This window comes from Podarcis liolepis (genome assembly GCF_965112155.1).
Source record: "Podarcis liolepis genome assembly, chromosome: 4".
Lineage (NCBI taxonomy): Eukaryota > Metazoa > Chordata > Lepidosauria > Squamata > Lacertidae > Podarcis > Podarcis liolepis.
In genome coordinates this window covers 46,127,703-46,140,924 of record NC_139558.1, presented here as the reverse complement: position 1 = coordinate 46,140,924, position 13,222 = coordinate 46,127,703, and the positions used below count along the sequence as shown (strand labels likewise).

The 13,222-nt window shown below is 38.3% G+C and overlaps 1 protein-coding gene across 29 annotated transcripts in view; it reads left to right on the top strand.

The window, feature by feature from the left end:
* The window catches only part of DMD (dystrophin), a 1,010,042-nt gene extending 1,002,223 nt beyond the window's left edge, over nt 1-7,819 (top strand). For 18 of the 29 annotated variants that reach the window (XM_083498278.1, XM_083498289.1, XM_083498288.1 and 15 more), the window contains one exon: nt 5,160-7,819. In XM_083498278.1, the coding sequence (XP_083354404.1) occupies nt 5,160-5,257 (98 nt within the window). In that variant the 3' untranslated portion in view covers nt 5,258-7,819. Of the gene's footprint in view, nt 1-1,133; nt 1,166-5,159 lie in introns of all 29 variants that reach the window. The other 11 variants (XM_083498284.1, XM_083498285.1, XM_083498281.1 and 8 more) reach the window with 1 other exon arrangement.
* The last annotated feature ends 5,403 nt before the right edge of the window (nt 7,820-13,222 follow it).

The window sequence follows — 13,222 nt, the reverse complement described above, 5'->3', positions numbered from 1 at the left end:
GGTGGGATCGTGGCTGGGCAGTTGCAATGGAAGTTGTCCCAAGAGGGAACTGGAGAGGAAGGAAGGAAGAAGCTAACACCCTCCTCATGGGTACAATGGAGGAACCTGTGGGTGTGCATCCAGAGGGAGGTGGGGCGCAGAATCAATCAGCTGCATTTCCTGGCTGGGTTGGAACCTTGGCACACTGTTCCTCATGCCAAAGCCTCTGTGCTGTGATCTTGTCTCCTTATTTTTATATCTTCCTCCTTATTTCAGACATTGTGATATATTGGAATATGGTGATGTATCACGATGTTGAAAACCAGATACAGTGGAACCTTGGATGTAAAACGTAATCTGTTCCACAAGATCATTTGACTTCCATTCGGCAAATTCCTTTTTAAAAATGGAGAAACGTACCTTGGAAGCCGTTTGAGGCGCATTCGAAAACGGAAGCATTCATTTCTGGGTTGTCGGCATTTGGCTTCTGATTTGTTCAGCTTCTGAAGCGGTCAACAACCAAGGTGTATTGCCCAGCCTTAGTGGAAAGATAGAGAGAAATTTGTCTGTCTACTACATTGAATCCCCTCTCCCCTTCCTTTACAAGAAATACTATACATTATTAATGGCTCAACAACCTATTATGTAGTCTGCATATTATTATTTTACAACAGTGAACTAACGGTGTGCGAAATGTTTTCAGCTAAGATTACATTCTTTGTGCATATTATTCTCAGTCTTAATTTGGTATTGCAAAAGTTTTATTGTTTTTCAGTATGTAATAGTGCTAAGGTGGATCACTCTTAATAATAAATCAAATACTATCACAGGTTCTTCTGTGGGTAATAAAATATTTTAGAACAAAGGATGATGACTAATCAACACATACTGAGCAAATCTATTCCAATCTATTATTTTTCTTCTAGTAAATTTATTATCTCAGGCTCTCTGCATTTTAATCAGAAGATATGGATTTTTATTACTTTACACTGATGACCTACAAGGGACATTTTATGCATTTTTATGCACTGTAGTCTTTTGGCTTATTTAAAAAACAATGCTCTGAATTCAGCTCCAGAATAAACACTGAAGTATTTCTGTATTTGTGTTTTTCCCTTTTTCTTTCTGATACCAAACTACTTCTGTTACTAAAGGAAGAAATGCCTCTGGAAAGCCAGTGAGAGAGGTTAGTGTGTCTGATGCCTACTGCAATAGCTTCCTGTTGGCTGCATCCTCTTTTTTTGTCTGGCGTTTGTGGCGCAGCATGTGTGTTGCTAGGTACATTTAACAGTTGTGGTCTAATATGCAATGCCTCTCAACATTCAGTTGACATCAGAATTGGAAGGAATGCTTTTTCTCTGTTAGGCCCTTCCAAAGGACATTTACTTGGCAAAGGGAATAAAGATGAAAATGTTGCCATAAAATCTTTATGGTTCATAAGGTGTGAAGTTATCATTTGGCTTTAGATTAAAGTCTGAGACCTTCTTAAGTTCTTGGCTACAATACAGGTTACAAATATTGTATTTATAGGTTGTGATATATAAGCAATATAAAGTATTCCTCTGGTTTGCAAGTTCAGCATTACACCAAACAGAATGTCAATAACATCCACTATGCTGTTTAAGGCAGTACAGGATATGGAAACCAATGTGAACAAAATCCTGCATTTTCATGTGGGAGGGACAGATTTAAATGCAGTTCAGCTATGCACTCTGCTGAGTGGCATTGGGCAACCCTTTATCTCATTTTGAATCCCATAACCATATTTACTTCACAGGCTGGTTATAAGAACATATGGAGCTAAAGTTAATTGTTTTAATGATACAAAGACACAGAAAAAGTTTGTATGCTCTGGAATTGAGGATCAGAGAGAAAAACAGATTTTTTTCACTTTCTATAAAGTACAAATGAACTGAAAATAGTTCATTTATTATCTTAAAAACATTTTCAGAAGCATTTGAATGTTAAACTGTTATCCAAACAATGTGGTGGAAGATGAACAGCCTTACAGAAGACTACAACATTCAGAAATTCACTTGCAACATAGTTGTCTTGAATCTATGTTAGACAAATATGAAGCCAATTTCTCTTGTATAGGAAGAATTTTAAAATTTGTTCCCATTTAGGTAGGTGTTTATTTATTTGCCACATTTGTACCCTATACTCTTCAGCCCAAAATGCCTCCAGAGCAGCTTACATACAACCAAAACAAGACAATCTCTACCTCCAGGCTTGCACTCTAAAAAATTACAGTACTCAAGCAAAAGGGGACAGGGAGGTAAAAGGAAAATCAAAATCAAAACTTGGCCACCAACCATCTTATAATGACCAGCCATCACAGTTCAGGGTCAGGAGATGCCTGATGCAGCTTGCCTCTCCCATTTAAAGCCAGTGTGGTGTAGTGGTTAAGAGTGGTAGACTCGTAATCTGGGGAACTGGGTTCACGTCTCTGCTCCTCTACATGCAGCTGCTGAGTGACCTTGGGCTAGTCACACTTCTTTGAAGTCTCTCAGCCCCACTCACCTCACAGAGTGTTTGTTGTGGGGGAGGAAGGGAAAGGAGAATGTTAGCCGCTTTGAGACCCCTTTGGGTAGTGATAAAGCAGTATATCAAATCCAAACTCCTCCTCCTCTTCTTCTAATGCTGAAGCTGTGGTCTGAAACATCTGGAGGACACATCTGGAGGACAAAGTGTGCTGTATGCAGTGCACAGCTGTGTCTGATGGCAGTCATTCCATCAACTGGGAAACCCATAATGATTAAGCTACCATCCACAATATTATCTGTGAGGAGGTGGGGCAAAATGTAACTTAACTGGCACATTACAAATTTGGGGAAGGGAGGGAGTCCTCTAATGATACACAACTGCTGGCCAGCCCCAGATTAAGATATCAACACTGAGGGCTCCCTCAAAGCAAAGTACTGTACAAGAAAGACAGTGCCCTCCCATGACCAGGGAGGGAGCTATATGGCAAATTACTGCTACCACCCAAAAGTGATACATTTACTTTGATGTTCTGCTGTATATAAGCATATAAACATGTCACATTTCTTCTGTTTAAACAAAAAGGTTTTTTAAAATAGATCTGATCTTATGTATTTACTTTTTTTAAACAAGAAATATTTTTGGTGCTTTCAGTGCCTTATATATGTATTGGGGATGGGGAAACAACATCTTTCACACACTGTGAGAACTTATTACAGGCAACTCCCAGTTTAGGCACATCTTAATAACGTGCAATCGCGTGCGCACACACACACGGTGCCAATCCTGGAAGTAGCCCCAAAACATCACGGAAACATCACAAAAAGGGACAGAGTAGGCTTACACATGGAACTCCCACGCAAAACAAGAATTGCCTGTACATGTAAAGGTGCCAGGTTAACAGTCCAAGGCGAAAGTTATTGAGTTGTTCAGTTCTCGCTTAAAGAGACTAATTTCTACCTTCTTTTGTAAAAATGACTATCACTTTTACTCTAATCTATTCCATCAATATTCTAAGGATCATTTATGCTGTTTTGCCAGGGTAGATGAACCATTACAGTTTAGTGGAGGGTCCAATCACATAGGAGCTCTCAATTTGAAGCAGCCTCCACAGGATGGCCATAACCTGTAGACTAGCTGTGCACCATCGCCTTCAGAGACACAAACAATTAAGCACCAGTTTCAATCCTGTGGCCCACTAGTTGTTCTTTGTTGATTATGGTGACAGCTGTCAGCACCATCACCTTCCATGCAAACATTCCTGAATGCTAAGAACATTATCAGTGGCTCTTCTCTAGTTACCAGCATCTCTACAGGTAAATCACATAGTGGCAAGGGTCCTTCATGGTTAAGTCTGCCAGGTACAAAATTTGTTTTCTTTTCAGAGGTGGAAAAAGATCTGATTTGTCCAAAGCTCTTTATAGTTCAGTTTTATTTTGTTTAAATGCTAATGTGTTACCTGCATATGTCATAATAGCTTAATTCAGTTTTTGCTTTATTATTGCTTTATTTCTGTTGCATTAAATCTTTGTTTTTAGACCCTTTGAGAAAAGTAAAGATTCCATCCCAAATCCTAACTCATTCAAGAAGTGACTATGTCTGAACATGACCCATCTCAAAGAGCTGCAAGCAGAACACTACAGAAGGCTATCATAGCCCATCCTGAATGTTGGGAACAGAAGGACAGCACAAAAGAGTGCTGCTCTTCTTGTGTTGCCCATTTAGCAGTAAACCAGCAGAACAAAAGCATTCTTAGAAAAACAGAGGATTTCTGTTGGCCTTGTAGTCATTCCCATTTTGGGCAGGACACCAACGCGGTCTGAAAACCAAGATTGGAAGAACTGCAGAGATACACACTGATTAAAGAAAATATTGCTCTAAGTTGCTGTACACCTACCCATTTTATGCCTGCTATCTTTGCAGTGTGATGACTTGCATATTATTAAGATACATTTTTGTTAGGAATGGATTCAGATAAGTTACAACCTAGCTAAAAAGCAAACATTCCATCAAATGGGATTTCTTAACAACATAAATCATGAAAAGAGTATTACTGCAGTGCTGCTAACAATAGCTAACGTAACCTGGCACTTCCAGCTTTTCTTGCCCCCATGATAATAGAGTTCATGCAACTAGCTTCCTTCCATTAGCAACAGTATTTTAAAAGATTCAGTGAATTTATGTAGGTTGGTTTAACTCTTCAATTTGGTCTCCAATGGAGGTTTCATCCAGGACCTTACTCTCATTAACATCAATTAGCGCTTTGGCAAGTTCCCTAGTCAAGCTGTTTGGGTTGATTATGATTGATCAGGTTAGCTGTTATTCACTTTAATTGATTCATTTGCAACCACTTGTGTAGCAAAGTCTTTCACATGCACATTTAATTTTGCAGTTTTTGCCAAGGGTTTTCATGCATGTGCCTTTGAAATTGATTTGCTATGTCTGTCATTTAAGAATTTAGTGTGGTGCTGGCTAAAAAGCTCTGCAGGTTTCACACAGCTTTGCTAGTGGTTCTGCAAATATATATATGTATATGACTAATAATTGACACTTGTCCTTGCATGGAAGTGTGTATCATTTTATATTAAGGTACCTAACTCACTTTTCTTTTAAGAAGTATGTGTGGCAATCTTCAAAAGCAGTTGCAGTACACCAAGGACAGCTTCATCTGTGAAATCTTTTCCTTTGTTTTACAGGCCACAATGTAGGCAGCCTTTTCCACATGGCAGATGACTTGGGCCGAGCAATGGAAACGTTAGTGACCATGATGACCGACAACAAGGTGTTAGAATAGCAAGATGTGTTTTACAACTTCAGGCGTACCCGCATGGTTTTTATAATATTCATATGACAAAAGGATTAGACTGTAAGAGTTTACATGAAAACAAATTATATTTTTGTGAAGGGTAGTGGTACTATACTGTAGATTTCAGTAGTTTCTTAAGTCTGTTATTGTTTTGTTAACAATGGCAGGTTTTACACGTCTATGCAATTGTACAAAAAAATTATAAGAAAACTACATGTAAAATCTTGATAGCTAAATAACTTGCCATTTCTTTATATGGAACGCATTTTGGGTTGTTTAAAAAAAATTTATAACCATTATAAAGAAAGATTGTAAACAAAGTGTGCTTTATAAAAAAAAAGTTTATATAAATCCCTATAAAAAACAAAAAAGAGGCAGTGCATTTGTTTAGCATCATTTGAGCTCTGTAATTGTATCAGACATAATTCATGTTCTGTGTTCTTTTCCTTATGAATCAGAGAGAATTTCTGAAACACCAAAACTATTAACATACATTTCTCATTGTTTTGCGTCTGACTAGCACTGGCTTAAAAAAATAATATTGTCCTGAACTTCCAGTAGAGGTAGCTTTTCTACCTCCTTCCAAGTAGAAATTAAGTCTTACAGGAATTTATCCAGCTAGTTGGCAATAATATGAAAGAGCACATTACATGACAAATGCTATCTTCAGAGCTTGCAACAATAAAAAAAGACAAATTGAATCAGTATTCTCTGCTCCTGCTGTTTCCTCCACTTCTATGAACCCGAATGTTGTTAGTAAACACAAAATAGGAATTGCCTCACCGGATTATACCTTTGGACTTTATCATCCGGTATTCTGTCTCTGACACTGGCCAGCACCTTAATGCTTCAAAGCAGAAGTCTTGATTTGCTTTTATACCCTGTGATGCCACCTTTAGTGATATACCCTGCATCTTTGTGGGTTTTTTTTTTTTTTGAGGGGTGTGTGTGTTGAGAACTTGAATACAAATAGTGACCGACCTGTGATCTGCTTCCATCCTGAAAGTTTGATTACTCATATTATTAATATTTAATTTTAATTGTTATAGTAGCAGTATTTTTAAGCATTGAGAATTGCCTAGTCTCTTAAAAACAAGATGGTCACTAGAGATCTGCCTTGCAGCAAATTCCAAGGAGCCACAACATTTCAATTAAACAGGAAATAGCATGGAGCAATTATATCAGCTTCAGTTCTATCAACAGTTAAAAGTAGCCACACTGCTTCATGGGAGGCTGGTCATCCAAGACAATAGCCGGTAATTTTGTTCCTCCCTAGGTCTTTCTACAAATAATACCGCACAATTAACAATGACTCAGGAGAGGGATAACAGAAAATAGATGTTACATAACAGCTCCTCAGGTTTACTACTATAAAATTTTGAGGTGCTGTTAACAAAAGCTTTACCATTTCATTCCCTTCCCTTCCGCCAGCCTTTAATTCCATTGTCTGAAAACAGAATTTCATCAATCTAATCTACATTAATACTTTGCAAGAGTAAAATCTGTTACCTCTTCTTGTACGAAGTGTAATTAAACTTGGGGAAAAATATTTTATTTTTAATGCTAGTTAACATTAAACATGGGTAGTCATGTTATTTCTACCTCACTTTGGTTTTGTGGTGTTCCTGACAATTATATACAGAAGATATTACATCATCACCACTTGTCCATTGTGTGAACAGGTCTTATCATCTTAACAACAAGAAGTTTAAAAATGTAATAACTTGCAAAAGAAGCCCCAAACATACATTTTCAAACTGTTTTTTAAAGAACTTTGGATGCAATCTATCCTGGTGTGAGCACAGTGCCCACACACTGAGGTCTAAGAGCCCTGTTGCTACACCAGTCTCCCTCAACCATGATTGTGAATGGAAGTTTGTCGGCACCAAGCTCTCCATCTTGCCCAGGGATATGTTTTTCCAAAAGGATGCATGCTGAGGGGAGGGGCCATTACCTCATGAGCAGGCACTTGACCCATACTAGGCTGGATTGTACCAGTATTCATCAATAAGCATCCTGCATATTCTCATAGGAAAGTGCAGAATCTATGGGGTGGGGTTTGTTCATTTATGCCTTTAAGTTTAAAGTTCTCTTTAGACATTTGGAAACTAATAAAGTGCACGGTTGTTTTCATCAGGGTTTTCATTTTCCCCCCTTCATAGACATTAGTTTTGAAGTGAGTCTGTCAAAAGTATTTAAAGACTTTAAGAGCTTTATTGCTGCTTTTTAAGCATTTCTTTGGGAATATTTCATGTTCCTTATATCCACAAACTATTAAACTGTAATACATTTATCAGTGTAACTGACTAACTAACTAACTATCATTTGGCATGTTATACCATTGTTATCCAGTACTGGTTTATTACTTTGGTATCATAATCTATTGTGTTCTAACATCTACACTGTAACATTTACTAATTATTTTTATAAACTTCAGTTTTACTGCATTTTTCACAACATATCAAATTTCACCAAATATATGCCTTACTTATTGTATTATATACTGCTTTACTGTGTATATCAATAAAGCACGCAATTATGTTATAAAAATAAGTGTGGGGCATTTTTACTGATTGTCCAGCATTTAACTTGTGGCTCTTTTTCTCAGTTAGACTGGCTTTATAGATTTCAGCTGGGCAGAATGCCACCTTATCCATTCTTGAATTCACGTCTTTCTACAGTGCTATTAAAATACCCTGCAGTTAAAGGCTTTGTGGCCAAAAGCCAAACGGTAGTGCCTGGGAGGGGAGGGGTTAAGAATGCTTTGATGTCTTTTCCTTTTTCTTTTTCACAACAGTTGGTTTATAAGCTATAAGGACATAAACCTCATATCAGAAAGCTATTTAATGAAAACTGCCTGGTTTGGATGTAAACAAGGTTCAGTTCAAGCCATGAATACTTTCCTTCTGTGAAGCACTCCTTAAAATTCATATCACTAGAACTGCTTCTGCTTTCATCCATCTCGCCTCATAATTTTCACCTCTCAAGCAGACATTCTTGAAAGTTTACATACAGGTGTTGCTGCATTCTCAGACAAGACATATTTCAGCTCCTTTCCAAACAAACTCAAGGATGGCTTTGCTTAGAACTTGATTGCGAGAAACTGGGAGCAACTTTTCCCCTCCTTGGGGTTGGAACACTAAAGATCACACATTGAAAATAGCCCAACTATCATCATTTTTTCAAAAATTCCTTCACAGTATAGTAATCCAAAGGCAACAAGCAAGAATATACTCCTGCTCAATTTATTTATAAATTGGAACAATGTAGGCAATTAAAAAAATGGATTTGTTCTCAAGGTTGCTCAGAACTGTGTTGATAGTAGAGTTTAGACACACATATAGAGTGAAATAACAAGTGCTAGCCCTGTTCTCGACTAATGCACAGTGGTCACATTCCTTCTATTTGTGCATACAGCCAGCCTATGAAGGAGCTCTACGTCTGTACATCAGTTTGTATACACAGAATATAAGTATTTTAAACAAATAAAACAATCTGACAGCAACTCTTCGAGGTCTCAAGCAGAGGCTTTTTACAGCACCTGCTGTAAGAATATAATAATACAAGGACCACTCTTCAACAACAGACTAAAGTTCCATATCTAGTCCCACTGTCTTCACAATGGCTAGTCACAAGCCTATGTTTAAAACAGGGCACAAAAGCACTAGTACTTTCCTCTTTGTGATTCTTAGCAACTGTTAGTCCTCAATCTAATCTGAGTAAAGATTCCAGGAGTGAACCGGGGCCCTCTGGAAGCAATGCTCTATCACTGAGCTCGATCCCTCCCATTGCATTTTTTTAGAGCCCTCTTCTCCCTGCTGCCATGGGCTTGTGCAGCGTTTGGACATGAGCCCCCACACAGTCAAAGCGAGAATGAAGCCCTAGGTGCCCCTAGACTAACAAGATTGATAATGCAATTACCTCGCCATTGTGAACAGCAACAAAAATATTGGCAGAGCCGCTGACTCACAGTCCATATACATCTGCATCTGGTTTTACAATGTCTCTGTTGCACTGAGCAGATTTAAGAATCACTGTGTGATACATATTATCAAAAAGAAACATTGCTTCAATCAGCTGCACATATACAAACACATGAAGTATCATACATCTGAATATCTTAAAATAAACACTATGTACTAGTCTCCAAACAGTGATTCGTTGGTTATGCCACTGCAGAAGGAGAAATACACATAATCCACACCAGGTATAGAGGAATGTGGTTTTTTAAGTGATACATAAAAATGATTTAAGGAACAATAACAAGATTTCTAGTTTTGGTCCTTCTACCTTTTTAAAATGGAAGGGTGAATCTGTGGCAACTCAGCATACGTTTCTGCAACTAGAAAAGCTATTCTATTGGCATATGTGGATGAAGTATTTTTGGACACAGCATATATTTAAACTGAAATTCCCTACCACAAGGCATTGTGGTGGTCATCGACTTGGGAGTTTAGAATGTCTTTAAAAGGAATTAGGCAAATTCATGGAGAATACGACTATCAATGGCTACAGGCCACAATGGCTACGTTCTACCTCCACTAACAGAGGCATTATGCCTCTGAATACCAGGTGCCAGGTATCATAAGCAAAGAGGGTTATGCAGCCCTCAGCTTCTGCTTGCAGGCTTCCCACAGGCATCTAGCTGGTTACTGTGAGACCAGGATATTGAACCGCATACTGACAGGGTTCCACTTATAGGTATGATAGCTTTTCATAACCTATGCTTTTCTGTTGGATAAATGCTTTAAAAATGTTAAAAGTTGCAAAACCAAATAAATGGTACCCAAAATATATTTATTGCTTTAAGTCTTTTGTTATTGATTCTGGATATAGAATGCTGGCAGTCACAGCACATGCTAACAGACGAACATCCATACTGGCAACAAAATAGTCTGTAGGTGGACAAAATGCTTCCTTTTCATCACTTCTATCAAGATGTTACAAGGTTTATACTTTAATTTTCCCATGGACACATTGGTGGAGATGACATGTAACAAACCCTTCCATTAATCTTGCATGCAAAAAAGAAGAAAGTTCTCATCAAAATGAGACAAAAGCTCTTTGTTTGGTGAATGAGGCACTGCCAAAGCAGACTGTGGAAGAGGAAAATCATTCCTAGAATGAGCTTTTGATTTTTTTAATAGCAAGGCTAGCTTTGTATGGTTGATCGTCAGATTGTACCATATCATAATGATAAGATACATTATCCTTAAATCACTTAGCTTCAGAGTAGGCCTTTGTGAGACCCAGCAACTTAAAAAGATTCTGATGGGAGACCAGAAAGGAAGGTAACATTTGGATAACTGTTATTGGGAATCCTTATAAAAGACTGATGGACCTCAGAGGGCAAAACTATGCTGGCTTTGGACCTCCATATCTTGGAAATGCAGGTATGTTTTAATTAAATTTGATTGCTAAATGCTGAGTGGCCTTGGGATGTTACTGGGAGTTTTTTAGGGTGGGGGTGGGCTTGAACCAAATAAGGTATGAGGCTGCAAAGCAGAATTCCAAACATAAACAAAAGGAACACCATGAAAATAATAGAGCTAGTAGCAAACAAGCCTGGTCAGTGACAGTCTCAACCAAGTGGTCAGAGTAGCAGCAGATTCTTCATCACTTAGGAACAGAGAACAGCATAGCACTACCTAAGACCCATCAAAAAGTGTGGAAGAGCAAAAGCTTTTTCAAGAAAAAGGGAGATATGCAGCCACAATGAAGCTAGATAGGAAAATGTCCCATAGCCTAATCAATGAAGAGAAACATAAGAAGGGTAAGGGCTGAATCTAGACATATATAATAAAACACTGTGAAAATGCTTTTTAAAAAACATTTAAAAATATATACAGTGGTACCTCTGGTTACGAACGCTTCTGGTTACGAGCTCTGCTAACCCGGAAGGAGCTGCTCCTGGTTGCGAACTTTGCCCCAGGATGCAAACAGAAATCGTGCACCAGAGGGGCGCACACAGCGGGAGACCCCATTAGCAAAAGTGCACCCCAGGATAAGAACGGTTTCACCTGGCACTGTCATCTAAATATGATCAGCCTAATACAAAACAAACCACAACATTCAAATGCAGTTATTGCTTTGCGCTTCTGACACAAACACATAGCTCTTGCCGAAGTGGTAAACCTCTGTCTGGGCTATAGGAAACTGCTCACTGCTCCATTTCTCACTCTACTCAAACAAAATATCCTATAGCCAAAAGGTTAGATGTCAGAAAGAATGTTATCCTCTACATCTTATTTTCAATGTGAAGGGAATTTTTGTAGGGAGATGCATTCAATTATTTGAGCCCCCATGTGTTTTCTGAAGAAAAACAGCCCAAACACAAGACTTTGGGAAATCAAAGAGGATAAGTTTGAGTGTGAGAAAGAGGCAGGAAGTGCTTCTTACTTAGACAAGTGGCAACATCCTAGTCGTCATGTATAGAATTGAAGTTCCACTGGGTCCAGAGGGACTGGGAGATATCTGTTAGCAATGCATCCTTAGTGAAATCGTCTAAGACAGGCTGTGACATGTACCATTTTTTAAAAAAATGTTGGTGATAAACAAAATGATCTTATTACTAATGCAATTATGAAGCCGCAGAAATCCGTTCACATATAAGTAAATAAATGTAAGTATAAGGGAGCAGATTTAAAACAACAATCTATTCTTAAACAACATTTAGCTTTCCATGTGCCTGCTAGCAGCATGGAAATTAGAAATCTTCTCCTGCTTTATCTTGTATTTCTGGATGGATTCTAGTTCCTACACATACTTCAAGGCAGAGTTATGGATTGATCTTAAAACCCTGTAAAATTTTATCCTAAGCTACACAGCTGGATAAATGTCAGACATTAACAACACTCTCTTCCTTGAGAAAGTGGCTATCTTAATGGCTGTTTCCATGGGTACCAGAGAAGCAAATGATAATAATATCAAGACAGATAAAGCAGGAAAGGATAGCCTGTGATAACTCTATTTCAGGTTCCAATACAGCTTCAAATTAACTGCCATCAGTAATTCAGAGAAGAGATCATATGGTGTACAAGACTTAAAATACATCACAAAAAGTAGTCCTATTAAAACATGGCTGTTCTGAGCCATTTATTTGCGCATGACATATATTCCCTTTTATAATGGCACAAACGAGGTTGTGGTATTTCTGAATTTGCTGTGTGACTGAACTGCACACATTTCTCCCAGGATGTTTGCTAACTTTATCTTTATATGTGTTTTTTAGCCTCCTGGCAAAAGCTCTTGGTTTCCCAGGGTTACAGATTACTTGCTCAGCTTTAACACACAGAGAAAAACAGAAATCATATTTCTTCCCAATTAGATTCCCTGTATGACAACAGAATGTGCCAGTGTCCACTGTGGCATTACAAGCTGGGGAAACCTCGTGAGTCAGAATAATGAACACAAAGAACTGACCTGCTTTGACTTTTGTTCCCAAAACAGAAGGATGACTGCAAGGAGAAAGAGATTGCTTAAAGGTGTGATGTCAATCTAATACACAATTTTCAACTGTTCAGAGGCACAAAGGTGTGCTTTAGACAAAACGAATGCGTATGTAGCACAGTGACTCTTTAAAACCATGCCCTGGAAAATTGACATTTCCACATCCACCAAGGTACAATCCTAGCATGCGTCCTTGACTAACACATGAAACAGGGTGGTTTGAGAGTAAGGATAAAATAGCTAATATTTTGAAATTGACAACATCCTTTACCTAAGATTTTGTCTGTCATAGTCTCCTATGAACACTTTGGCAACTGGCACAACTAACAGAACTTCCTTGTTCCCTTTATACACCATCTATTAAGATCACAAAAGAAAGAGTTATAGGAACAGCTGTTCTTTTGGGTTGAAAGGGGGAGAGAGAGAAAGAGAGAGAGAAAGGATGGCCCAAAGAAGAACTGGAATGGATTCTAACAGCAATGCTTCCTGCTGCAAGGTATACTG